The sequence below is a fragment of the Sorex fumeus genome, unplaced genomic scaffold (assembly GCF_029834395.1).
Source record: "Sorex fumeus unplaced genomic scaffold, SorFum_2.1 ptg000036l, whole genome shotgun sequence".
NCBI lineage: Eukaryota > Metazoa > Chordata > Mammalia > Eulipotyphla > Soricidae > Sorex > Sorex fumeus.
Window position 1 is genome coordinate 22,977,096 of NW_026606093.1, and position 24,685 is coordinate 23,001,780.

At 54.5% G+C, this 24,685-nt stretch overlaps 1 protein-coding gene across 1 annotated transcript in view; it reads left to right on the top strand.

Annotated features, from left to right (window-relative positions):
• Positions 1-24,685, top strand: part of TEAD4 (TEA domain transcription factor 4) — a 129,480-nt gene that overhangs the window by 101,410 nt on the left and 3,385 nt on the right. The window contains exons 3-9 of the mRNA XM_056117788.1: positions 1,505-1,569; positions 2,307-2,369; positions 8,088-8,216; positions 9,590-9,633; positions 9,928-9,986; positions 12,862-12,971; positions 13,868-14,041. Coding sequence (XP_055973763.1) covers positions 1,505-1,569; positions 2,307-2,369; positions 8,088-8,216; positions 9,590-9,633; positions 9,928-9,986; positions 12,862-12,971; positions 13,868-14,041 — 644 coding nt within the window. The remainder of the gene's footprint in view (positions 1-1,504; positions 1,570-2,306; positions 2,370-8,087; positions 8,217-9,589; positions 9,634-9,927; positions 9,987-12,861; positions 12,972-13,867; positions 14,042-24,685) is intronic.

The following is a 24,685-nucleotide window of genomic DNA, read 5'->3' on the forward strand; positions in this document are numbered from 1 at the left end:
CTTTTACACATGCTTCCTTTCCTCCTCACACCTCCTTAATTTTCACACTCCTTACTAGGATTTTTTTTTGGGGGGGGGCCGGGAGTGGGGGGTGCATAGGGGAGCGAGATTGTTTGCTTGTTTGGTTTTGGGTCACGCCCAACCATTTTCTGGCTTACTGTTGGCTCTGCCCTCAGGGATCATTCCTACTAGGACTCAAGGGACCATATGGGGTGCCCAGGATTGAACCCAGGTAGACAGCACTCAAGGCAACTGCTGCACCAGCTGTCTGGCCCACACGATAGTTTTCACTGAACAAGACTTACTTAGAAAGATGCAGAGAGGAAGGAAAGGAATGCGTGTTCAAAAGAGAACACAGCTTCTTCAGAGTGGAAGATACAGGCAATACTACACAGAGACAAGCAAGTGACATACATGTTGGAGGGAGAACACAGGCTTGAAGAACAAGTCCATTCCTTACTTTTTTTTTTTTTACTCAATATCAAGTTTCTTTGACAGTTTTGGTGCTCACGTGTTTGAGGTGCAAAAAGTGAAATAGTCTGTCTTCTATACCCAGAAGATTGTTTCAAACTCACGGATAAAGTGTGCCTCAATACAGTTTGTTTTGTTTTGGGGTTTTTTTGTCGATTTTGAATAGACTGTAGCACTGTAGCTCTGTCCTCCCGTTGTTCATCAATTTGCTCCAGTCGACACCAGTAATGTCTCCTTTGTGAGACTTGTACCAGTAACGTCTCCATTGTGAGACTTGTTGTTACTGTTTTTGGCATATCGAATACACCACAGGGAGCTTGCCAGGTTTTGCTGTGCAGGCAGGATACTCTCGGTAGCTTGCCGAGCTCTCCAGGAGGATGGAAGAATCGAACCCGGGTTGGCCACGTGCAAGGCAAACGCCCTACCCGCTGTGCTATCCCTGCAGCCCTTGAATAGACTAGGCTCACTATTTTAGTTTATTCACTCTTGGAGATCTGCTTTTTTTTGCTGGGGGCGGGGGGGTTTCCACACCCGGTGATGCTCAGGGGTTCCTCCTGGATCTACACTCAGAAATTATTCCTGGCGGTTCTCGGGGGACCATACGGGTTGCTGGGAATCGAACCCAGGTTGGTCACGTGCAAGGCAAATGCCCTCCTCACTGTCCTATCGCTCCAGCCCCAGATCTGCTTATTTTTAAATAGCCTCTTGCTCACTTGATAAAAATAAATAATGAAGCCAGAGAGATAATACGGAGGGTGAAGCACTGGCCTTGCATGCACCCAACCCGGGTTTGATCCCCAGCAACACACAGGAGTCCTGAGCCCACCAGGAGCGATTCCTGAGTACAGAGCCAGGACTAAGCCCTGAATTCTGACGGATGTGCTGCATTCCCCCATCCCCCCACCCCCGCAAAAAAAAAAAAAACAGTGTTTTTATTGTACTCCAGGTGGACAGCGTGCAGCATGGGACGCCCACCCCAGTCTTGGTAGTCTTTTGTCCTTTCCCTTCTCAGCCCCTGCTGGTGTCTCTGCAGGTCGGAACGAGCTGATTGCCCGATACATCAAGCTCCGGACAGGGAAAACCCGTACCAGGAAGCAGGTGAGCCCGGGGAGATGGATCTGAGGGCCCCGGGGGCAGCCCCCCACCTCAGGCTGTGTGGGTGGGTTCTGTTTGCTGTGCTAGTGGGCCCTGCAGCCACCACCTGGGATGGGTCCCTGAACCTGACCCAGCAGCCCCTTCTCCTCCTCCTCTGGTACCCCAGAGCAGGGCAAAACACTGACACTTCTCTTGGATTTGGTGCTGAACTCTGAATTAGTGGGATAAGGCAGGTCTCCTGGTCTGTGATTGACCTGGCCTTCCTTTCATTCATCATATCCATCCATCATCCATCTACTCACCCATTCATCCATCCGTTGACCAACCCATTCATCTATCACCCATTCATCCATCCACTCATCTACCCACCCGCCCACACATCTATCCATCATCCATACACCCCTCCATCCGTACACTCATCAGCCTATCCATCCCACCCACAGTCACCCATCCACTCATTTACCAATTCATCCATCTACCATCTACCCACTCTCCATTCCCCAATCCATTCTCCTATGGTCCATCCATCCACCGACTCATCCATCCATCCATCCATCCATCCATCCATCCATCCATCCATCCTTCATCCATTCATCCATCCATATACCCATACACATAAACACCTACATCCATCCACCCACCCACCCCTCCCTCCATCTGCAGATGTGGATTTAAGGGCTGTGCGGGACTGAGGGCTGGGAGTACCAGGAGAGACAAGGACCCTTCTCTTCCGGTCACAGGTCTCCAGCCACATCCAGGTGCTGGCTCGTCGCAAAGCCCGCGAGATCCAAGCCAAACTGAAGGTAGGTCGGGCAGAGGGGGGCTGGAGTAACCAGGGCTGGAGAGGGGAGGATGGTGCGTCCCTGAGCCTGGAGCTCTCTTCCTTTGAGGTTTGGGGCCTGGTTACTTGTGTGCAGAGATAGCCTACATCTCCCTATTGATGGGGGTTCAAGTGCTGTGTGTGTGTGTGTGTGTGTGTGTGTGTGTGTGTGTGTGTGTGTAGAGCAAGTTTCATATAGCATACTGGGAAGCTGCCAGGGTATCCCTGTTCTTCCCTCATTTTTCGTTTGTTTGGGGGCCACACCCAGTGATGGGTGCAACAGATAATGCTCAGGCATTACTCCTGGATCTGCCCTCAGGAATTACTCCTGATGGTGCTTGGGCGACCACATAGGAAGCCACAGACTGAACCTGGGTGAGCCCCATGCAAGGCAAATACCCACTGCACTATCTCTCCAGTCCCTACTCCTGCAGCCCGGCAGGAACACACATGGCCGAAAGCAGGAAATTGCTCTCAAAAATTCAACCCCCAGGGCTGGAGTGATAGCACAGCGGGTAGGGCTTGCACGCAGCAGCATCCCATATGGTCCCCTGAGCACCGACAGGAGTGATTCCTGAGTGCAGAGCCAGGAGTAACCCCTCTGCAATGCCAGGTATGACCCAAAAACCAAAAAAAAAAAAAAAAATCCAACCCCATTTCTTGAGAACCTGCTAGAGTGACTGTCCCCTTCAAAGTCCCTCTGGCCCCTTCATAACATCCCCTGGAGCCTGTGGGGCACCTTACACAATGGGAGTTGTGTCTGGATTCTGTGTTCTGTGGGATGAACACAGTGTCGGGGTGTTGGGGTGAAGGGTGGGAGCCTGGCTCTGGCGGGTTATGGTGCATTAAAACAATACCCACAGGGCTGGAGCGATAGCACAGCAGGGAGGGCGTTTGCCTTGCACGCGGCCGACCCGGGTTCAATTCCCAGCATCGTTTAGGGTCCCCCGAGCACCGCCAGGAGTAATTCCTGAGTGCTAAGCCAGGAATAACCCCTGAGCATCACCAGGTGTGACCCAAAAAGCAAAAAAGAAAAGAAAAGAAAAAGAAAAAAACACCACATTCACACAAACATCTCTTTTTTCTTTTTTCTTTTTTTTCTTTTTTAAGTACAGAACTGTGGTTTTTCAGTTATTGGTAGTTGAGTTGTAGGTATAAACCCTAGAACCCCAAACTACCCTAGGGTTTAAGATCTCTAGTGTGTCTTAATGTGAGCTGCCTGGGGAGTGGTACAGTTGGGAGGGGAGTGCTTTCTGCTTGTCTGCATAAAGAAGGTAGATTTCCAGGGAGGCACTGAGTGGTTTTTATGGTTCCCCGAGGAAGAGGGAGGTGAGCCAGATGGTGGGGGGGTCTGCATGCTGAGCCTGGGGCTATCTCTCTGCTTCCCTGTGCGCTGGAGTGACCCCCAAGCACTATAGAATGTGCCTCCACCGAACCAAAAACAGAATAAAGAAGTCTCTAAACTAGATGCCCCAAAGGTCGGTTGATCCCGACAGTCCCAGGAGGAGGGAGTGAGTGGGCTGCAGGAGTGCCTGCTGGGCTCCCTCCCTGGTCCCTCAGCTGTCCTCTGCCCTTCACAGCTGCCCCTTTGTGCCCGGACAGCGGCTGGGCCGCAGCTGTTGCTCCCATCCTCTCAGGCCACCACATGTACCCTGAAAACTCCCAGCCCTGGGGCCCAAATGTTCACACACACACACACACACACACACACACACACACACACACACACACTTACTCCCCTTCCATCCCCTCTCTGGTGAGTCCTGACAGTGCCTCTGCTGGTGACTGGGTGGAGGGGACAGGCGGTGGGGTGACCAACCTTTCTTTTCCTGAGAAAAGAACTCTCTGGGGTCCAGAGAGTGGCCCACATTTGCTTTAAGGGACTGTGTTACCTTTCCACACCCTCTGGCCCAGGTCCCAGGGCAGCCTTCAGTGGACCATCAGCCAGCTCAGTGCGGACTTGGGAACCATGAAATTAGGGGCAGGTATTTTTTTCTTTTTTTTTTTAAATTAATTAATTTGTTTATTGAATCACTGTGGGAAAAGTTACAAAGCTTTCAGGTTTAAGTCTCGGTCATGCAAATATCAAACACATTTCCCTTTACCAATACTTATTTTTCACCACGAAGAACCCCAGTAAGCCCCCCTCCCCCCCAAACCTCCCAATGCCTGTGAGGCAGATGAATTCTAGTTAACACTCTATCTACTTTGATCAGATTCATTGTTTTGACAAAAGATGCACCATTATTATTTAGAGTTTACACCCCCAAATCAGACCTGCTGAAAAGGTACTGTGAAATAATTTGTTTTCTACAGCTGGTCACAAGAATCAAACGATGTCGCGCGGCCACTAACACGGCTGCGCAATTTTGGATTTCTGGTATTTTACTAATTAAGCCTGGAAGTATTTCTGCTGAGAGTCAGATAATTATGAGATTGGTTTCTGTGCTCTGGAGCCATGGCTGTGCCGGAGAGAGCCACTCGTGGGGGGCAACTGGTGACCTCGGTAGGGCGTGAAGGACGAGCCGGGAACACCTCCCTTCCCATGAGGTTTCAGTCACCCCAACACGACCAGCTCATACCTGGCTTTCCATAAAGCTCCGAAGTGGCTGCCATCTTTTTTTCCAGAGGGAAAAAGGCGGAAGGGAGCAACACCCTTTCCCCTCCGGGCAGGCATGGTGGCGTGGATTAACGCATAGCCCGTTCACTTTTCTGCTGCAAGCTGCAGGGCAGGTATTTTTTTTTTCCCCTTTTTGTCGATTCACCGTGAGGTACAGTAACAGAGCTTTCACGCTTGAGCTTCGATCATACAGTCATCAAACACCCATCCCGTCACCAGTGCACGTTTTCCACCACCCAATTCCCCAGTATCCCCCCGCCCCCCATTCCACACCTCCCCCTGCCTGTGTGGCAGACAATTTGCACAATAGTCTCTGTCTCTACTTCAGTTACCTTCGATATTTGAGCCCAGTCCCACCACCACTCAGACCCGCTGAAAAGGCAATGCTAGACAGTGTGTTTTGTATTGCTTTTTATGGATACGACATAAATGTCGCATGGCCACATTCGCTCTGGGAATTCTAAAATTTTAATGATTAGGGTCCGGAGAGCTCACTGCAAGCAAGTTGCTTGGGTCCAAGATTCATTTGTGTGTCTCTGGATCATGGCACTGTGACATGGTTGGATGCGGCGTCATCTCAGAGTCCCATCGGGGCTGGGGGAAGAGAAGGGCCCACTCCTCCCCTGTCCTGTGAGGCCTGGCGCTTCCTGCCATCGCCACCCATATGTGGAGCTTTTCGCTGAGTTCTAGAAGATGGCGGCTGGCGGGGTTCCTGGGGGACAGGTGGAGGGACGGCACCTGAGGGGCAGCTGTTTTGCGTCTTTGGTGCTTTTCCAAAGGGCATGGTCTTTCTTTCCAAAGGACTGCCAGGAGCGAGCACTGGGCCAGGATCAGTCACCATCTGATCACTAGGTCTGGAGCAGCCCCCAAGCACTCCTGGGTGTGGCACAGAAACAACCCCCTCAAACGGCCTGTGACAGGGTGGGCTCATAGGTCACCTCCTCCGGGACTCTGGTCAGGGCCCCTACTCCCTGCTGAGCTCTGCAGCAGCTGAGACTGAGGGGACACTAGTCTGCCAGACTTCCCGGGGGACGGCCACCGCTCCGGGCCTGTCCTCCAGGAGGAGGGGTCTGAGCAGGCTGACCAGGGTGCCCAGCCAGTCCCTAGCTCCCACCTGAGTTAGCAGAGTCAGCCTTGGCTTGGTGGGGCCGCGGGTGAAGGAGGTCCCTGACCCTCTTTGGGTGGACTCGGGCACACGCCAGCTATTCCCCAATCCTGAAGGCCTGGCAGGATGCCCGGATGCCCCTGGTGGGGGCGCAGTGCCAGTCCCACCTGTGCCTCCCTAGTCCTGTGGTCCTCCCCTCGGGCCCTGTCACTGAGTCACTCTGTGGGGTGCCCTCCTTGGGTGGGTGCTTCCCGCCTCACAGAGGGCTATGACACTGCGGTCTTGGACTATCTCATGCCACGCGGTGGGATGTGTGCCCTTAGTGGTCTCTGAGGGGCCCCACGGAGGATCTGATGGACCCCCGCGCCCCTCAGAGCCTGACTCCTGGATACTTCTCCCAGGGAAACTGAGGAGGGGCCAGGCCCGATCAACTTCCAGGACCTCTGTCCACTCTCAACTTGCCCCTCACTCAGCACTGACCCAGTTCTACCAGATCCTTCCCCTGCCATGGCCCATTCCTTATCCCCGTGAGAGAATCCATCAGAAAGGTGAAGAATTTCAGGACCCGGGGGCCATAGAACAGCAGGGAAAACACTTGCTTTCCTCAGAGCTGACCGGAGTTTGATCCACAGCATCCCATATGACCCCCCCCCCCCGACTCCCCAACCTCAGGAGTGAACCGCACAGCCAGAAGGAAGCCCCGAGTGTTGCTGATAATAAACAACCCCGAAAGAAACACAGGGAATTTCTCACAGATGACCTGTGGAATCCCATCTTTTAGCCCCAATAAAGCTGTGACGCTGGTTGGCTGACACGCCTCGTTCCAGCAGATTATGTGATCTTCATTTGGTCAGAGACACCGTTCCTAGAGGGCTTTTTGAAATACAGAATGTTTGAAATGTCAGGGGTTACTCCTGACTCTGCACTCAGGAATTACTCCTGGCGGTGCTTGGGGGGACCCTATGGGATGCTGGGGATCAAACCCGGGTTGGCCGCGTGCAAGACAAACGCCCTTACCCTCTGTGCTATCACTCCAGCCCCTAGAGTGCTCTGTTTGGCTTTTGGCGCACACTCAGCAGTGCTCAGGGCTCACTGCCGGCTCTGTGCTTAGGGATCACTCCTGGAGGGGCTCGGGGGATCCCGTCGGATGCCTGGGATGCAACCCAGGCCGGCCACATTCAAGGCAAGTGCTCTGCCCTCTGTACTATCACTCTGGCCCCAACTTAGAGTGTTTGAAATCCAGAATGCTGTCCCTCTGGTCCTAAAGCCCTTCGGGCCCGTTATTCAGAAATCACAGAGGCTGTCTCGCCGATGCTGTGTCTTACACTCTTACTTGCTCCTACCTGGCGCTCTCCTGAAAGCTTATTAACAGCCCGTGCAGGGGAGAGCCATTCTTTTTATTTATTTATTTTTTCTTTTTGGGTCACACCCGGCGATGCCCAGGGGTTCCTCCTGGCTCTGCACTCAGAAATCACTCCTGGTGGTGCTCGGGGGATCCTATGGGATGCTGGGAATCGAACCTGGGTCAGCCGCGTGCAAGGCAAACAGCCTCCCTGCTATGCTATTGCTCCAGTCTCTACAAATCATTTTTTTTATATTTCCCACTGTCTTCATGTCTCAGAATTGCCAGTCAGCTGGTTGGTTATCCCACGACACTGTTTGCAGGACAGACACTCGTCATAAAATGACAAGAGTTCAGGGTATGCGGGGACCAGGCAGAGGGCAGCTGCGGTCTGGCCACCAGTCTGCCGACACTCGCCCAGCTCTCAGGAGACGAGTGTCATGTCCCGGGAGAGGGAGGTCCGCGGGCCCGGGAAACTCAGGGCCGTGCTCAGCATCCCAGAGCGTGTGCAGGTGGGCACCGTGGGGACCTGTGCCTGGTCCAGGGCGACAGCCGCAGGCAGAGGACAGCCTCCCTGCCACCCGCTCGGAGCCTTGCTGTCCTACTGAGACCCCCACCCGTTATCTCCTTCCAGGACCAGGCAGCGAAGGACAAGGCCCTGCAGAGCATGGCTACCATGTCATCGGCCCAGATCATTTCCGCCTCCGCCTTCCACAGTAAAATGGCCCTGGCCCGGGGCCCCGGCTACGCAGCTGTCTCAGGGGTAAGTGGGCAGCGTGGCCTGCTCGCTCCTCCCCTCTGGAGAATCCCAGTGCGTCTCATTTGAGTCAGGAGACCTTTGTTGGATCAGAGCTGCCCACTGGGAGGTGTGGGTCCAGTTCTCTGTTGACAAGATCATCCGGAGTCTGGTCTGGTTTTCCAGGGTGGGATGTGACACTCCAGTCTTGCCTTCGGAGCACTTCCGGTCACCAAAAATGACCCCCAAATCACGAATCACGACCATCCTGTTATTCGTCAATTGCCTCAAGCAGGCCCCAGTAACGTCTCCTTCATCCTAGCCCTGAGATTATATTCAAGGCTCTTTAGGAGAATGAGACCCATCATTGTTACTGGTATTTGGCATATTGGGTACGCCACGGGGAGGTTGCCAGACTCTGCCGTGTGGGCAGGCTACATTCGGTAGCCTGCCAGTTTGTCCAAAGTAGGAATGAGATAATAAGATGTCATAATAAGATGTTCCGGGAGCTGGGTTTTATAGTCTCTGAGTCTTGGCCGTTGATGGGATTACATGGTGCCAGGGGGCCAGTTGGTGGGTGTGACCCCTGCCTACTGGAATTTGGAGGATCTGGGTGGAGGATGCTCGGCCCCAATCCGAGTAGGCTTAGAGATCTCGGCCCCAGTACCTTCATGTGTGACCCCCAAATAATTAGGCCTAAATGAAAGGCCTTGGAAGTTGGGTGCCTGGTCCTGTCCCCAGAAGCAAACCATTTCTGCAAGTCATTTTTTGTTTTGTTTTGTTTGGCTTTTTGCATGTAGCATTTAGGGGGGAGGGGGCAGGGGGTCTGAGAGCAAGGATGAAGGGGCCATGAAGAGTCCCCTGCGTGGGGGTGACCCTGCAACCCTGTCCCCAGGGAGAGCCATGCTCTGTGGCACGCTGACGAGGGGGTGAAGGCCACCAGCTCTTCAACGCGGCTGTGCCCAGAGGTGCTTGGCTTGGCCCTCCCTTCCCCCTGTCTCCAGGCTCCGCCACTGGAAGGGTTGGTTGCTCTCTGAGAAGGTTCCGGAAGCGTCTCCTCTCCAGGGCGAGTCCTCCCAGGGGCGCTTGGCTGGAGGGGCCACCTGGGTCTTGCACCCGTGCAGGCAGGGACGGAAGGAGGCATGGCCAGGGCTGGGCGCTGGGGACTTTGCTGGGTCATTTTTTTTTCTTTTTTCTCTTTTTCTTTTTTGGGTCACACCCGACGATGCCTAGGGGTTACTCCTGCCTCTGCACTCAGGAATTACCCCTGGTGGTGCTCAGGGGACCATAGGGGATGCTGGGAATCGAACCCAGGTCAGCCGCGTGCAAGGCAAACGCCCTACCCGCTATGCTATTGTTCCAGCCCCCCCCCCACCTCACTCTACTTTTTGTCCCCTCAGTTTTGGCAGGGAAATTTGCCGGGACAAGCCGGAACATCCCACGAGTGAGTATGGCCGGGGACTGTCACCTGAGCCTGGCCCCCAGGGTGGCATGGGGGGGGGGGTCCCCACTGGGCAGCCTGGGGGATTGGAGACTCTAGCCTGTTCCTGGCCCAGCCTGCAGTGTGGACGCCCTGGAGTGACATTGGTGACTCTCAGAGCTCAGCAGAGCTGGGGCAAGGGGCTCTGGGTAGGGGGTCAGCGGGGAAGAAGACCGAGAAGGGGAGGTGAGCCCAGCTGCAGGACTGGGGGCCGTGTAGGGCCCGGGGCTCAGGCCTCCCTCCGTGTGGTCTCTGCAGTGTGAAACCTTTCTCCCCGCAATCCTACGCCGCCGTCCAGCCCTCCCTGCCGCTGCCAGGTGAGTCTCAGCGCGGGGTGCCCCCTTGCTGCGCGGTCACGCACCCCGAGGTCTGCCCCAGACGCACTCACACAACGGGGGTGTCCTGTCCTGGTGCGGGCTCGGCCGGCAGTCAGGGGGTACATCTGCACCCATCCACTGGCTGGCCCCCCGGGGAGACACGTCCTCACCTTCCATACAGCTCCCCTGAGCACAGCTAGCAGACCGCAGCCCGCCCGGGGTGGGGGGGGGGGCGGGGAGGGGGCGCTGGTGGCAGAACCCCCCAGGAGCCTCTCACCCCCTGCCCCCTGCCCAACTCGCCCCTTGCTTCTTTCTCCCAAGGGACCACAGCCCCAGTAAGACAGGGCATCCCCACTTTCTGGCTGGGGAGCGACTCCCTGCCTCGGGCTGTCACCTGCAGAGCCTGTGGGCTGCCTCTCCTTCCGTCCTTCCTTCCTTCCTTCATTCCTTCCTTCCTTCATTCCTTCTTTCATTCCCTCCCTCCCTCCCTCCTTCCTTCCTTTCTTCCTTCCTTCCTTCCTTGCTTCCTATCTTCCTTCCTTCCTTCCCTCCCTCCCTCCCTCCTTCCTTTCTTCTTCCCTTCCTTCCTTCCTTCCTTGCTTCCTATCTTCCTTCCTTCCTTCCCTCCCTCCCTCCCTCCTTCCTTTCTTCTTCCCTTCCTTCCTTCCTTCCTTCCTTCCCTCCCTCCCTCCTTCCTTCCCTCCTTCCTCCCTTTCTTCCATCCTTCCTTCCTTCCCTCTCTCCTTTCCTCCCTCCTTCCTCCCTCCCTCCCTCCCTCCCTTCCTTCCTTCCTTCCTTCCTTCCTTCCCTCCTTCCCTCCTTCCTTCCTTCCTTCCTTCCTTCCTTCCTTCCTTCCTTCCCTCCCTCCCTCCTTCCTTCCCTCCTTCCTCCCTTCCTTCCATCCTTCCTTCCTTCCTTCCCTCTCTCCTTTCCTCCCTCCTTCCTCCCTCCCTTCCTTCCTTCCTTCCTTCCTTCCCTCCTTCCCTCCTTCCTTCTTTCCTTCCTCCCTCCCTCCCTCCCTCCCTTCCTTCCTTCCCTCCTTCCTCCCTCCCTCCCTCCCTCCCTCCCCTCCTCCCTCTCTCCCTCCCTTCCTTCCTTCCTTCGTTCCTCCCTTCCTTCCTTCCTTCCTTCCTTCCTTCCTTCCTTCTTTCTGTCTTCTAATTTCTGGGTCACATCTGGCTGTACTTGTGACTTACTCCTCTCTCTGTGCTCAGGGACCACTCCTGGCAGTGCTTGGGGGACCATGTGCAGTGCCAGGGATCAAACCCAGGTTGACTGCGTGCAAGGCAGCCACAGCCCTCCCTGCTGTGCTATCTCTCTGGCCTTCCTTGACAGGCACTTTTTTTTAGGGGGGGTTCACACCCAGCAACACTTAGGGGTCACTCCTGGCTCTGCACTCAGGAATCACTCCTGGCGGTGCTCAGGGGACCATATGGGATGCCTGGGATTGAACCCAGGTCGGCCGTGTGTAAGGCAAACGCCCTCCTCGCTGTGCTATTGCTCCAGCATGATGACAAGCACATTTTTTAAAATTATTTATTTATTTATTTTTAATTTTTTTAATTTATAAAGTAGTTCACAATATTTCATTACATTTAATATTCAAACACCAATCCCACCACCATGACACCTTCCCACCACCATATTTCAGATGTTTCAGTCCTGAACCCCAAGCCCTGCCCCAAAGCAGAACTGAAATAATATACTCTGTATTGTTTGTTATGAAAAACCACTGAAAATGCTACCAAAAAAGTTTCCTTAGAAGAAGGAGTATGGAGATTGTTGTATTTCACCCAGGGGCATTAAGCCCTTCTATAAGAGATCACTAACATGTTATTAAAGGTTGAGCCTTGTGTGCTATATATGTGTGTGTGTGTGTGTGTGTATACATATATATATATATATATATATATATATATATATATCCCGCACAGCAAAGCCTGGCAAGCTCCCCGTGATGTATTCGATATGCCAAACACAGTAACACCAAGTCTCAAAATGGAGACGTTACTGGGCCCGCTCGAGCAGAATCAATGGACAATGGGAGGACAGTGATATATATATATATATATATGTGTGTGTGTGTGTGTTTGTTATATATATATATATATTTCCCTCTAAGATTGTTGCCTCCTACTTTGGTTTTTTTTTTCTTTTTGGGTCACACCTGGTGATGCACAGGGGTTACTCCTGGCTCTGCACTCAGGAGTTACTCCTGGTGGTGCTCAGGGGACCCAATGGGATGCTGGGAATCGAACCCGGGTCAGCCACGTGCAAGGCAAACTTCCTACCCGCTGTGCTATCTCTCCAGCCCCTGCCTCCTACTTTGAACCCTACCAAATGTGGAATGTGTTGCGGTTCATCCTGGAGGATGGGCAGGGTGTGTGGTTTGAAGCATCCAGGAACAGATTCACACTCGTGGGTGAGGCTCGCCCGAGCGTGTGGAAAGCGGCCGTGAGCGTGGAGGTTTCCGGCCACCGGGACTGGTCCCTGGGGCAGGGAGGGCTCTCACCCACCCCCTGACCCCTCCAAGGTGCCCCAAGTGAAACAGCCCCGACAGGCACATCTCGAAGTCTCAGTTACATCTCACTGATAGGGACAGTCTTTCCGGGCAAGAATCTCTGGGTGCCTGCCCGGGGACCCCTCTGTCCAGCGGGCAGCCTGCTCCTGGCCCCGGCATCAGCTCGAGGAGGGGACTTGGGGGGTCGTGCTGGACCAGACTCCCCTCCTCTCATCCCCCCAGCGCCCAGCGAGGAGGCTCGTGCTGGGGCCTGGCAGTGAGGTCCCCGCTCACGGAGGGTGGTGGTGACCTGGAGGTGGTGCACCCCGGGGTCCCCATGCCGCAGCCTGTGTGCAGAGTTCCACTCGCCCGCAGGAGCTGCCCCGTCCCCACCGGCGCCCCCGTGGCAGGGCCGCAGCGTGGCCAGCTCCAAGCTGTGGATGTTGGAGTTCTCCGCCTTCCTGGAGCAGCAGGACCCCGATGCAGTAGGTTTTGCCTCCGCGGAGACCCCGGCCCCCTGCCTCTGCTCCCCACCCCACCCGACCCCAGGGCAGGCTAGGGAGGGGGGGGGTCCCTCTGCCCATCCAGCCTCTTCCCTCCCCTCCCCCTCCCCTGCCTGCTCTCCCTTGCTTGCTTTTTTTTTTTTTTTCTTTTTGGGTCACACCTGGCGATGCTCAGGGCTTTCTCCTAGCTCTGCACTGAGGAATCACTCCTGGCAGTGCTCAGGGGACCCTATGGGATGCTGGGGATCGAACCCGGGTCAAACGCGTGCCAGACAAACGCCCCCCCCCCCTCCCCGGGCTGTGCTATGGCTCCAGCCCCTCCCTTGCTTTCTCGAGAGGGCCTTGGTCCAGGCCTCAGCCCTCCCCGCCAAGCCCTGGACCCTGCCCCACACCCTGTCTGTCTGTCCCCCACGCTCCTTGGGCACACGCATGCGTCCTTCCAAGAGACCCCTCCCCCCATTCCTGATCCCCCCGAACCGGTGGTAGGGAGCAGCCGTCCTCCCTTCCGGGGGGCCCAGCGGCCCCTGCCAGGGTCCCAGCAGCAACAGAGATGTGGGACAGAGCATAGGGTGTGCGGGGGGGGGGGGTGCTCCATGTGGCATGCATGTTAGTTGAGGGTCGGGTGAGATGAGACGCCCCCTGCCTGCGGATGGCATGGGCTGGGGTACGAGTTTAGCAGCTGCAGTTGGAGCCCCTCCCTTGCTGGGTGCTGGCACAACTCTCGGGGGCCTCATGCCCACCTCTCAGCTTTGCTTCTCCGCTTTGCCAGTGATGTGGTTGGGGCCTGGAATCCTGTCTGTCCATCCATCCATCTGTCCGCCTGAGGCTCTCGCCTCCCCTCCCCACCCCCACACACATACCCATCATCCTTTCCGCAGTACAACAAGCACCTTTTCGTGCACATCGGCCAGTCCAGCCCCAGCTACAGTGACCCCTACCTCGAGGCCGTGGACATCCGCCAGATCTACGACAAATTCCCGGAGAAGAAGGGAGGGCTCAAGGAGCTCTTTGAACGGGGTCCCACCAACGCCTTCTTCCTCGTGAAGTTCTGGGTAAGCCCGTGGACAGGCTCTCACTGCCCCAGAGCTGAGAAGACAGGAGCGGGGAGGAGGTGGAGGAGTCAGCCCAGCTGGACCAGGGTCCCTGGGAGCAGGGGTCCTGAGGCCATCCAGCGCTGGGGGTGCTGAGCAGTGTGGTGGGGGCTGTCCATGGAGCATCCAGGGGGCTGCAGAACCAGGGAAAGGTCCGGGAGAGACCAGGGCACAGGCAGGTGAGGAGTCAGCCCGGAGTTGGGCTTGAACAGTGGATGCTGGCTGGTTGCAGAGCCTCAAGCAGAACAGCTGCTCTGAAGCGCCCTTGAGGGGGGTTGGGAGAGAGAACGGCAGGTTGGGCCCTGCCTAGTACACACTCGGCCCGGTTCGATTCCCGGTGCCGCCTGTTCACGAGGATTACCAGCTGTGGTACCTTTTCATGTACCTGTTGGTCGAGAATTCGTATTTCTGTTCTGAATCCTTTGTAGGCTTTAGATAGTAACCTCTGATCCGGTTGCAAAGATTTTTCTCCCATTGGATAGGTTGCCTTTTAATTTTTTTTTTGGGGGGGGGGTTTCTTTGCTGTGCTTAAAAGTTTTACTTACGTATGTAGTTTCACTTATGCATGTATTATATTGTATGTATTTTTGCTTTAGTTGCTTTGGGTTTTGGTGTCAGGTTTTAAAAACCAGGAGTGGGAGAAAAAAACAACAACAACAGGAGTGGAGCCAGAGTGATAGCATAGCACGTAGGGTTGCCTTGCATGGAGCCAACCCGGGTTCGATTCCCAGCACCCCATAAGGTCCCCTGAGCACTGCCAGGAGTAATTCCTGAGCACAGAGCCAGGAGGAACCCCTGTGCATGGCCGGGTGTGACCCAAAAAGCAAAAAATAAATACACAAATTAAAAAAAACATGAGTGGGACCAGTGGGACCAGAGCGATGGCACAGCAGGTTCGATCACTGGCACCCCATATGGTCCTCTGAGTAGGCCCGGGAGTGATCCCTGAGCAAAGAGCTAAGAGAAGCCCTGAGTACCACCAATGTAGTCCCCCCCACAATGAAAAACCCAAAATAATAAAAACCCAAAATAATAAAAAACCCACAAGGGCAGAAATGTGGTTCCCATGGTGGAGCACGTGCCTTGCGTAGCTGAGATGCTGGGCCCACTGCCCAGCATACCCTGGCCTTTCGGTATGCTGGCCACTGCGGGGCCCACTGGGAGTGGCCCCCACAGTAATCAAAAAAAAAAAGGCAGTCCCAAGACTGTTGCTGAGAAGCTTGCCACCAGCTTCGTTCCAGGAGTTTTATGATTTTAGGACATACACTCAGATCTTCAGTTCTTTTCTTTTCCTTTTTTGCCTTTTTTTGGGGGAAGGGGGGGTCACACCCGGCAATGCACAGGGGTTACTCCTGGCTCTGCACTCAGGAGTTACTCCTGGCGTTGTTCAGGGGACCATATGTGATGCCGGGAATCGAACCCGGGTTGGCCGCGTGCAAGGCAAACGCCCTACCCACTGTGCTATCTCTCCAGCCCCAGTTCTTTTCTTTTCTTCTCCTTTGTTTTCATTTTTGTTTTTGGATCATACCCAGCAGTGCTCTGGGCTGGAGCAATAGCACAGCGGGTAGGGCGTTTGCCTTGCACGCGGCTAACCCGGGTTCGATTTCTCTGTCCCTCTTGGAGAGCCCAGCAAGCTACCGAGAGTATCTCGCCCACACGGCAGAGCCTGGCAAGCTCCCTGTGACGTATTCGATATGCCAAACACAGTAACAACAAGTCTCACAGTGGAGACGATACTGGGCCTGCTCGGCCAAATTGATGAACAACAGGAGGACAGTGCTACCAGCAGTGCTCAGGGCTTCCTCCTGGCTCTGTACTCAGCGATCACTCCTGGCCTGACTCAGGTGCGGGGCGGGGGGCGGGGGCGGTGTACACCAAGTCAGCCGAGTGCCAGGTGAGTGCCCACCCCGCTGTGCTGTCTTTTTGCCCTTCAATTCATTTTTGGTTGATTCGTGTGTGGTGTTAAGATAATGGCCCGGGTTCGTCATTCTTTGGCACTTTGCTGTCTAGTTTTTCCAGTGCCATTTATTTCGTTTCATTTTTTTTATTTTCTTTTTTTGATTAAATTATTTTTGGGGGAGGTGGTGATGGGATTGGACTATACCTGGCAGTGCTTAGAGCATACTCCTGGCTCTGCATGCAAGGATCACTCTTGTGCCTGTGTTTCAGATCCCCAGTCGCAGAGAGATCCAGTTCCACACATGATAATGCAAAAGCAAAGGAACTTCGGGGGTTTTTTTTTGGCGTGGGGAGAGGATCCCATTCAGAAGTGCTCAGGGCTTAACACCTGTCTCCTCAGGAATCATTCCTTGCAGTGCTCAGGGGACTATAAGGAGGGGGCCAGGGATCGAACCCAAGTCAGCCATGTTCAAGGCAAACGTCCCCCCCGGCTCCCGCTGTCTTATCCCTCCGGGTCCTGGACTCTGCTCTTTGATTTTGTCCCTTTCCCTCGGACTTCCTCTGCTTAGCATAACTGCTTCCAGGTTCCCTTGAGTCCCAGCAAGAGACAGGACTCTATCTTCAGGGCTGGAGTGATAATACAGCGGGGAGGGCATTTGCCTTGCACACAGCCGACCCCGGCTTGATTCCCAGCATCCCATAGGGTCCCCCAAGCTCTACCAGGACTAATTCCTGAGTGCAGAGCCAGAAGTAACTCCTGAGTATCGCCGGGTGTGACCCAAAAAGGGAAAAAAAAAAACCCTCTACCTTCCCTAGAAGGATGAGGAAGGAGAGGCCGATAAAATCTCAAGGCCGAACTAGGCTGCCAAAACGAAGAAAGACAAAAATGACTGTCTGTACTTTCAATGCACATATGATGGCATCGGATGCATCCATCGAGGACCTGATGGTACAAGCACGAAAGATCAAGTACAACATCATTGGTCTGACCAAGACAAGAAGGCATCAATCACATCACACCGTTTTCGACACTGGAGAAGAACTGTTCCTCGGAACATGCGGCAAAAGAGGCATCAGAGGTGTCAGTGTCCTTGTCAACACGAACTTCACCATGAGCATCGATTCAACCGAATGCCTAACAACCCGAATCGGATGATTCCACTTGAATAGATGTGGCTCATGCCGGCAATTTCTATCTTCGTTGTCTACGCACCAACATCCAATTATGATGAAGGAGAAATTGAGAAGTTCTACATGGAGCTGGAGAAGTTCTGTGAAGAAGACCACACCTTCTACAAGATCATTGTCGGTGATTTTAATGCCAAGATAGGACCGAGAAGATCAGCCGAAGAACTCCACATCGGGACCCATGGCCTAGAATGGAATGAACAGAGTGAGAGACTGTCTGAGTTCATCATGTCGACCAAGACCATCCATGGTAACTCACAGTTCCAGAAGGCCAAATCTAAATGTTGGACATGGGAGTCTCCCAGTGGACAGTTCCACAATGAAATTGACCACATCATATTCAGTCGACGGTTTTGCCTGACCAATGTCGCTGTTGTCCCAAAATTCCAAATGGGATCAGACCACTGTCTCCTTCATGCAAAATACTACTTCACAGAGCAGGGAGAAAGGGCTGCAAAGTTTAAGAAGTGAACTCCCAGAACGACCACCAACTGGGAGCTCTTTGGCATTATTGCGGCAACATGGGAAGATACCATCATTGACAACATTGACGAGGAATATGATCAACTGCAACAGGGACAAATGGAGACATTACCAGCGCCGGCTCAAGCAAATCGATGAGTACCGGGATGTCAAGTGATCAAGTGATCTTCCTCAGTGACTGATTAATATCCTGCTGTGTGGCAAATACCACATCTTTTTTTTTTTTTGATAGTTGACTTTTTTTTTTTTAATTTCTTTACATGTGAATTTTATTTTTTTTTCTTTTTTTTATTTTTATTTTTTTTACAGTTGTAGATTTACATTTTTTTGTGCTTGGGTTTCAATTATACAATGATCAGATACCCATCCCTCCACCAGTGCCCGTTTTTCACCACCATGGATAATATCCCTCCCACCCCCATCCCCCCATCCCCCCTGTCTCTGTGGCAGGGCAATCCCCTGTGTTCTCTCTCTCCTTTTGGGTGTTGTGGTCTGCAAAAGAGGCATTGAGTGGCAAACATGTTCAGTCCATAGTCTACTTTCGACATGCATCTCCCCTCCTGGGAGGAACCTCCAAACATCCTTTATTTGGTGCTCCCTTCTCTATCTGAACTGCCCTTTCCTCTAGGATACCCGGCTGGCCTCTAAGTTATGGAGTAATCCTCCTGGTGCTGATCTCAGCTATTCTTGGGTATTAATCTCTTACTTTGTTACTTTATATCCCCCAGATGAATGCAATCTTTCTATGTCTATCCCTCTCTTTCTGACTCATTTCGCTTAGCATGATACTTTCCATATTGTACCACTTGTATGTAAATTTCATGACTTCATCTTTTCTAAGAGCTACATAGTACTCCATTGTGTAGATGTACCAAAGTTTCTTTAACCAGTCATCTGTTCTTGGGCATTCAGGTTTCTTCCAGTTTCTGGCTATTGTAAAGAGTGCTGCAATGAACAAACAAGTGCAGATGTCACTTCGACTATACATTTTTGCCTCTCTGGGGTATATTCCCAGGAGTGGGCAAATACCACATCTTTATCTACTTACCTGCTCTTGGGCTGTTGGGCTGTTCCCAGACACTCCGGGCTCACACTGAGTTCTGATTTCTTCCTCCCTCTGAATGAGTAGTCCCAGCGCAGATAGAACTTGCTGAGAATCCGCAAGTTCTTGTCTCCCACTCTGTTGGCAGCCTTTTGGCATCACTTGCCTTGCTGCAGCCAACCAGGGTTCAATCCCAAGCCCCATCCGCAGTCGCCATCAGAAATGATTCCTTTTCTTGTTGCTGTTTTAGTTGCTCATGGCTTACTCCTGGCGCGATACTTACTGATCTCGCCTGGTGGGCTCTGGAGACCAGCTGGAACACCAGGGATCGAACCCGGGTCAGCCTTGTGCAAGGCTAATGCCCTACCCACTGGACTATCATTCTGAACCCCCCCTCCCCCGGGGGTGATTACTGAGCACTACCAGCTGTGGCACTTTAATTTTTTTCCATTTATTTTATTTTATTTTTCCTTTTTACTTTTTGGGTCACACCCGGCGATGCATAGGGGTTATTTCTCTGGCTCTACACTCAGAAATTACTCCTGGCGGTGCTGGGGGACCCTATGGGATGCTGGGAATCGAACTCAGGTAGGCCACGTGCAGAGCCAGGATGTGTGACGAAAGAAAGAAAGAAAGAAAGAAAGAAAGAAAGAAAGAAAGAAAGAGAGAAGGAAGGAAGGAGAAAGAAAAGAAAAGAAAAGAAAAGAAAAGAAAAGAAAAGAAAAGAAAAGAAAAGACTCAGAAGGTTGGTGTTAACCTGGAGATAAAAGTTGGCACACGTTATAGACTTATGCCCCTGGAGCGATAGCACAGCGGGTAGGGCGTTCGCCTTACAAGCGGCCAACATGGCCGACCCGAGTTCGATTCCTCCGCCCCTCTCGGAGAGCCCGGCAAGCTACCGAGAGTATTCGATATGCCAGACACAGTAACAACAAATTCTCCAATGGAGACGTTACTGGGCCCGCTCGAGCAAATCGACGATCAACGGGAGGGCCTTTACCTTTTTATAGACTTATAAATTTTTGTGCTTGGGTTTCAGTTATACAATGATCAAGTACCCCCCCCCCCCAAAAAAAAAGTTGTCACACGTGGAGGAAGTTCTGCCATGTTCCCTCCTTGCCCAGGGCTTTGGTCTTCAGCGCCTTTCTGGGAGGTGAAGGGGGCCTCGGATTGAGGGGATAAGGCCACGAAGTCGGTGTGGACACACGCATGGGCCTCATGCACCCAGGGTATGGGCTAGCCGTGGCCTTTCTGGACCTGGGAGCCATGAGCCTGGGGGACCCTGCAGAGCAGGGCTTGGTGTGTGGGGAGGCATGAGGCAGGGTCGGTGGCGTCTGTACCAAGAGCCCCGAGCTTGCTTTCCTCGGGCCCCCTGCCTGGAGCCTGGAGCGTGGCTACTCTGGCCTCTTCCTCCACTTGGAAAGTGGAGAGTTTGGGTGTTCCCAAACAGTGCTCCTGGCAGCACTTGGCCACGCAGGCTGGACAGTTCCATTCTGGGGCACTGCCCAGGACCTGCCGAGCTGAGGGTATAAAGACGTGGGGTGCCGGGGATTAAACTTGGGGTGTTGCATGGTCAACACGTGCATCCCAATCCCTGAACTCCTGACCAGGCCCCAGAGTTTGTTCTTTTTGGGGGGGGGGGGTCACACCTGGCGATGCACAGGGGTTACTCCTGGCTCATGCACTCAGGAATTACTCCTAGCGGTGTTACTCGGGGGACCCTATGGGATGCCAAAAATCGAACCCGGGTTGGCTGCGTGCAAGGCAGACGCCCTCCCCGCCGTGCTACCACTCCAGCCCCTCAGGGTTTGTTCTTGAGGGCCGGCAGGGTGCAGAGGTGTGGGCCAGCCTGGGCTCCACTGTGTGCCCGCCACCCCCTTGCCCGGGCAGAGTGAGGACAGGTGAAACCAGAGCCGGGGGTGCAGCTGTGGCCAGGACACGGTCGCTGGGCCACCTGCTCCCTGCTGGTGCGTGGAGTGGCCAGAGTCCCCGGGGAAGCTCACGTCTCGGCCTGGTGGCAGGAGAGAAATGCCGGTGTGCAAATCCGAGTGCTGTCAGAGTCACCTTCGGGACCTTGTGGGCAGCTCCGGCCGCCCACACACGGGGGACCCTCTTCATGAGCCCCCCTGGGTCCCTCCCTTGACCACCATCCCCACTGCAGTGCTCTGGCCCTCCTAAGCCCTCCTTCCTGTCCCACCTTGCACTCAGTGGGGTTTTTGGCTTGTTATTGACCACACCCAGCTGTGCTCAGGGAGGACTCCAGGCCCTGTGCTCAGGGATCAGTCCTGGCAGGACTTGGGGGGACCATATAGGATGCCGGGGACTGAACCCAGGTGAGCCGCATGCAAGACCATTGCCCTCCTCACCTGATGTACCATCTCTCGGGCACCCTGGCAGCCAGTGTTGACTTCGCCATCATCCCCTTCCCCCCCCCCCCACCCCAACCCCCCACGCCCCAACCCCTTTGCCCGCCAAGCCACAGTGCTTGGCAGGGCCTGGGCAGTCCCTCATTCCTGTGCTGCCCGGGCAAATCAGCTGGCAGCAGGAGGGATGGGGGTTCTGAGGCTGGACGCGATGGCCACTTCCTGCAGGAGATGGAGCAGGGGCCGAGTTGCTAAGTAAGACACCCCACCCCACACACACACCTGGCACTGGCAGAGGCCACCTCTGTCCTTGGGACTGGGGCCCTGGTGGTCGTTTCCATGCCACACGGAGGAAGGACCCAAATGCTGGGCACTTGCCCTCCTGCCCGGCCATCCTCCCTTCCTTCCTTTCTTTCCTTCTTTCTTTCTTTCTTTCTTCTTTTTTCTTTTTGGGCCACGCCCAGCATTGCACAGGGGTTACTCCTGGCTCATGCACTCAGGAATCACTCCTGGCGGTGCTCGGGGGACCCTATGGGATGCTGAGAATCGAACCTGGGTCGGCCACGTGCAAGGCAAACGCCTTACCCGCTGAGCTGTCGCTCCAGCCCATGCCCCACCTTTAAGAAAGGACTTTATCACACTCCAGCCTTTGCCTTGTTGAGCTCTTTACAGAGGTGGAGACTGGGGCAGTGAAGACGGTGAAACCCCTCCACATTTCCTCCCATTACCTCCTGCTCGCAGGCCCTGAGACCCCCCCCCTCCTTGTTTGAGGGACTCCCCCAATGTGGGCAAGCTGTGTGGTTAGAACCATCACGACTCCTTAGGCGCGTGGGAAAGGACAGTGACAGGGCATTCGCTGGGCCTCATTCACACAGGGGCTCCTGCAGGCCCTCTCCCCAGATGACCCCTTCAAAGGCAGCCGCTCAACGCACTGGCCCACGCCTGCCAAGCTGAGGATAAATGACACAGAATAAATGACTATTTAAAAAAAAATTTTTTTTTTTGGTCCCACTCAGTGATGCTCAGGGGTTCCTCCTGGCTCATGCACTCAGGAATCACTCCTGGCAGTGCTCAGGGGACCCTATGGGATGCTGGGAATCGAACCCGGGTCGGCCGCGGGCAAGGCAGATGCCCTCCCAACTGTACTATCACTCCCTTTCAGCCCTGACATTTGTCCCAGGCTCAGACCAGCACATGACAATGACTCCCAGCCCCGCCAGCCCCACACCCCCAATGAATCCCCCCCACCCCCCCACCCCAGGCCACGGTTGTGGGGGCTCATCTCTCAGTCACTCGATCCCCCACATCTGCCCTGCCCACCCCACCAGGGCTCTGAACGGGTAGAGGGGGAGCAGCGTGGGGCGTCAAGCAACAAGGGCAGGCACAGGGGCTGTGGGTGCAGGGGCGGTCAGGGTGGTCCTGAGAACAGCGGCATCTCGGTGCATCTCGATGCTGCGGGCCGAACTCAGGCCAGGCTCTCGGTGGGGGCAGCCTTGCCTGTGCCCCTGCGTGTGCCCGAGATGACCGGGCTGGGGGGTCCACTGTCTTAGGCGCTGCTGCGGGAGGGATGGGGTGCCGCGGGGTCCCACTTAGCTTCAGTTCCTCGCGGAGACCAAGGCCTCTCGCTTTGTGCCCAGCGCCACCCAGCGGAGAGAAGCGGAAACGCCGCAGAAAGGAAGCCCCCCACCCCCACCCCTCTGTCCTCTCCAGGGCCAGGCCGGGGCAGAGCAGGAAAAGGAGCCGCTTGCCCACCCTCAAGGAGCTCTCCACCGGCCAGGGGAAGGGCGGGGGGTCAGCAGGTGGGCGGGGAGCCGCAGTTCCCACTCACCCCTCGAGATACTGGGGGTGCCTGTCCCGCCTGAGCCCCAGGGCTGCCTGCATGTTTCCCCACCTGGCTTGAGTGGTGTTGAGTGAGTAAAATGAATTGGCTTCTTAGCGGCCTGGAGCGGGAACTGTGACTAGGAGGGAGGACGGGGTGCCACTCCAGGGTATGGCGTCCTGGGTTCAATTCCTGGCCCTGCCACTTTAGGATAATAGAGCAGATTTAAAAATAATAATAATAATAATAATTATGTAGGAATATTGCTATTTGTTCAGCCACTGATTAAGCTGATTGAATTGGGAATGAACTCCACATTACTTTTTTTTTTATTTTATTTTAGCGAGAGCACAGCAGGTAGGGCATTTGCCTTGCGCGTGGGCCAACCCGGCCCACCCGAGTTCGATTCCTCCGTCTTGGAAACCTCCGTCCCTCTCGGAGAGCCCGGCAAGCTACTGAGAGTATCTCGCCTGCACGGCAAAGCCTGGCAAGCTCCCTGTGACATATTGGATATGCCAAACACAGTAACAACAAGTCTCGCAATGTTACTGGGCCCGCTCGAGCGAATCAATGAACAACGGGAGGAGAGTGGACAGTGACGGTGTATAACCGTGAGATAGAGAAACAACGCTTTCATGTTTGAGATTCAGCCGTACAATGATGGAACACCCATCCCTCCACCAGTGCACAATCTCCACCACCAATGTCCCCGGTATCCGCTACCCCCTACTCCCGCCCAACACACATACACACACACACACACACACACACACACACACACACATCCCTGCCTCTATGGCAGGCAATTTCCCCAATACTCTCTCTCTCTCTTTCTAATTTGGGGCACTATGTTTCGCTCAAATTTTCCCACCATCATTCAAGCCTACCTGCCAGGGGGCGGATGCTAGATAATTTATTTTCCACTGCTCATTTTGAATATCATGAGAACTCGCATGGCCGCGATCGCACATGTAAAGTTCTAGATTATAAATGGCTGGGTTCCAGAGACATCTCTGTATGGCACTGATCCATTTTGGGATTCCATTGGGAGTCTCTGGGCCAGGGCTGTTGGTGCGCTAAGATGGAGCCCAGAGGCAAATTGTGAGTGTGGCAGCCAGTCCTCTGGGTGGGTGGGGACCGGTGGTGGGACAGCCCAGGTCCTCTGCCGCCATGTGGCCTGGAGATGTAGTCCTGGAACCCGCATATCGAGGGCCTGGCTTGAAGCTCTTGGTTACTGGGATTCCACCTGGAGTAAGCGGGGGGAGGGGGGCTGTACCTGCTTCATCTGGGGTGCCCTGGTTATACTGGCCGGTATTGGGGCCTGGAATGGAATAGATTTAAGGGTGTAAGAGACCAGGTGGAGCATGAAGGAAGCGAATGAAGTGGAGGCCAGCCGAGAGAGAGATGGCTCTGGGCTCTGGGCTCTGGGCCTTGGGCGGCATCCTCCGCCCACCTCCATACTCCCTACTTGGGGCCCTGCCTTTCCCAGCTCCTGGTCTTCCAGCCAACCTTTTCTTCAGACCCGCTCCCCAATTCTCTCCCGTGCCTCTGCCTGCAGCCACCTGCAGGTGCTACAGATGCCCCCACACACACGGACTCCGACCCCCGATCCCCAGCTTTTTTTTTTTTTTTTTGCTTTTTGAGTCAATGATGCACAGGGGTTCCTCCTGGCTCTGCATTCAGGAATGACTCCTGGCAATGCTTGAGGGACCCTTTGGGATGCTGGGAATCGAACCTGGGTTGGCCGCATGCAGGGCAAACGCCCTCCCCGCTGTGCTATCGCTCTGTCCCCTTGACTGTTTTTTGCAACT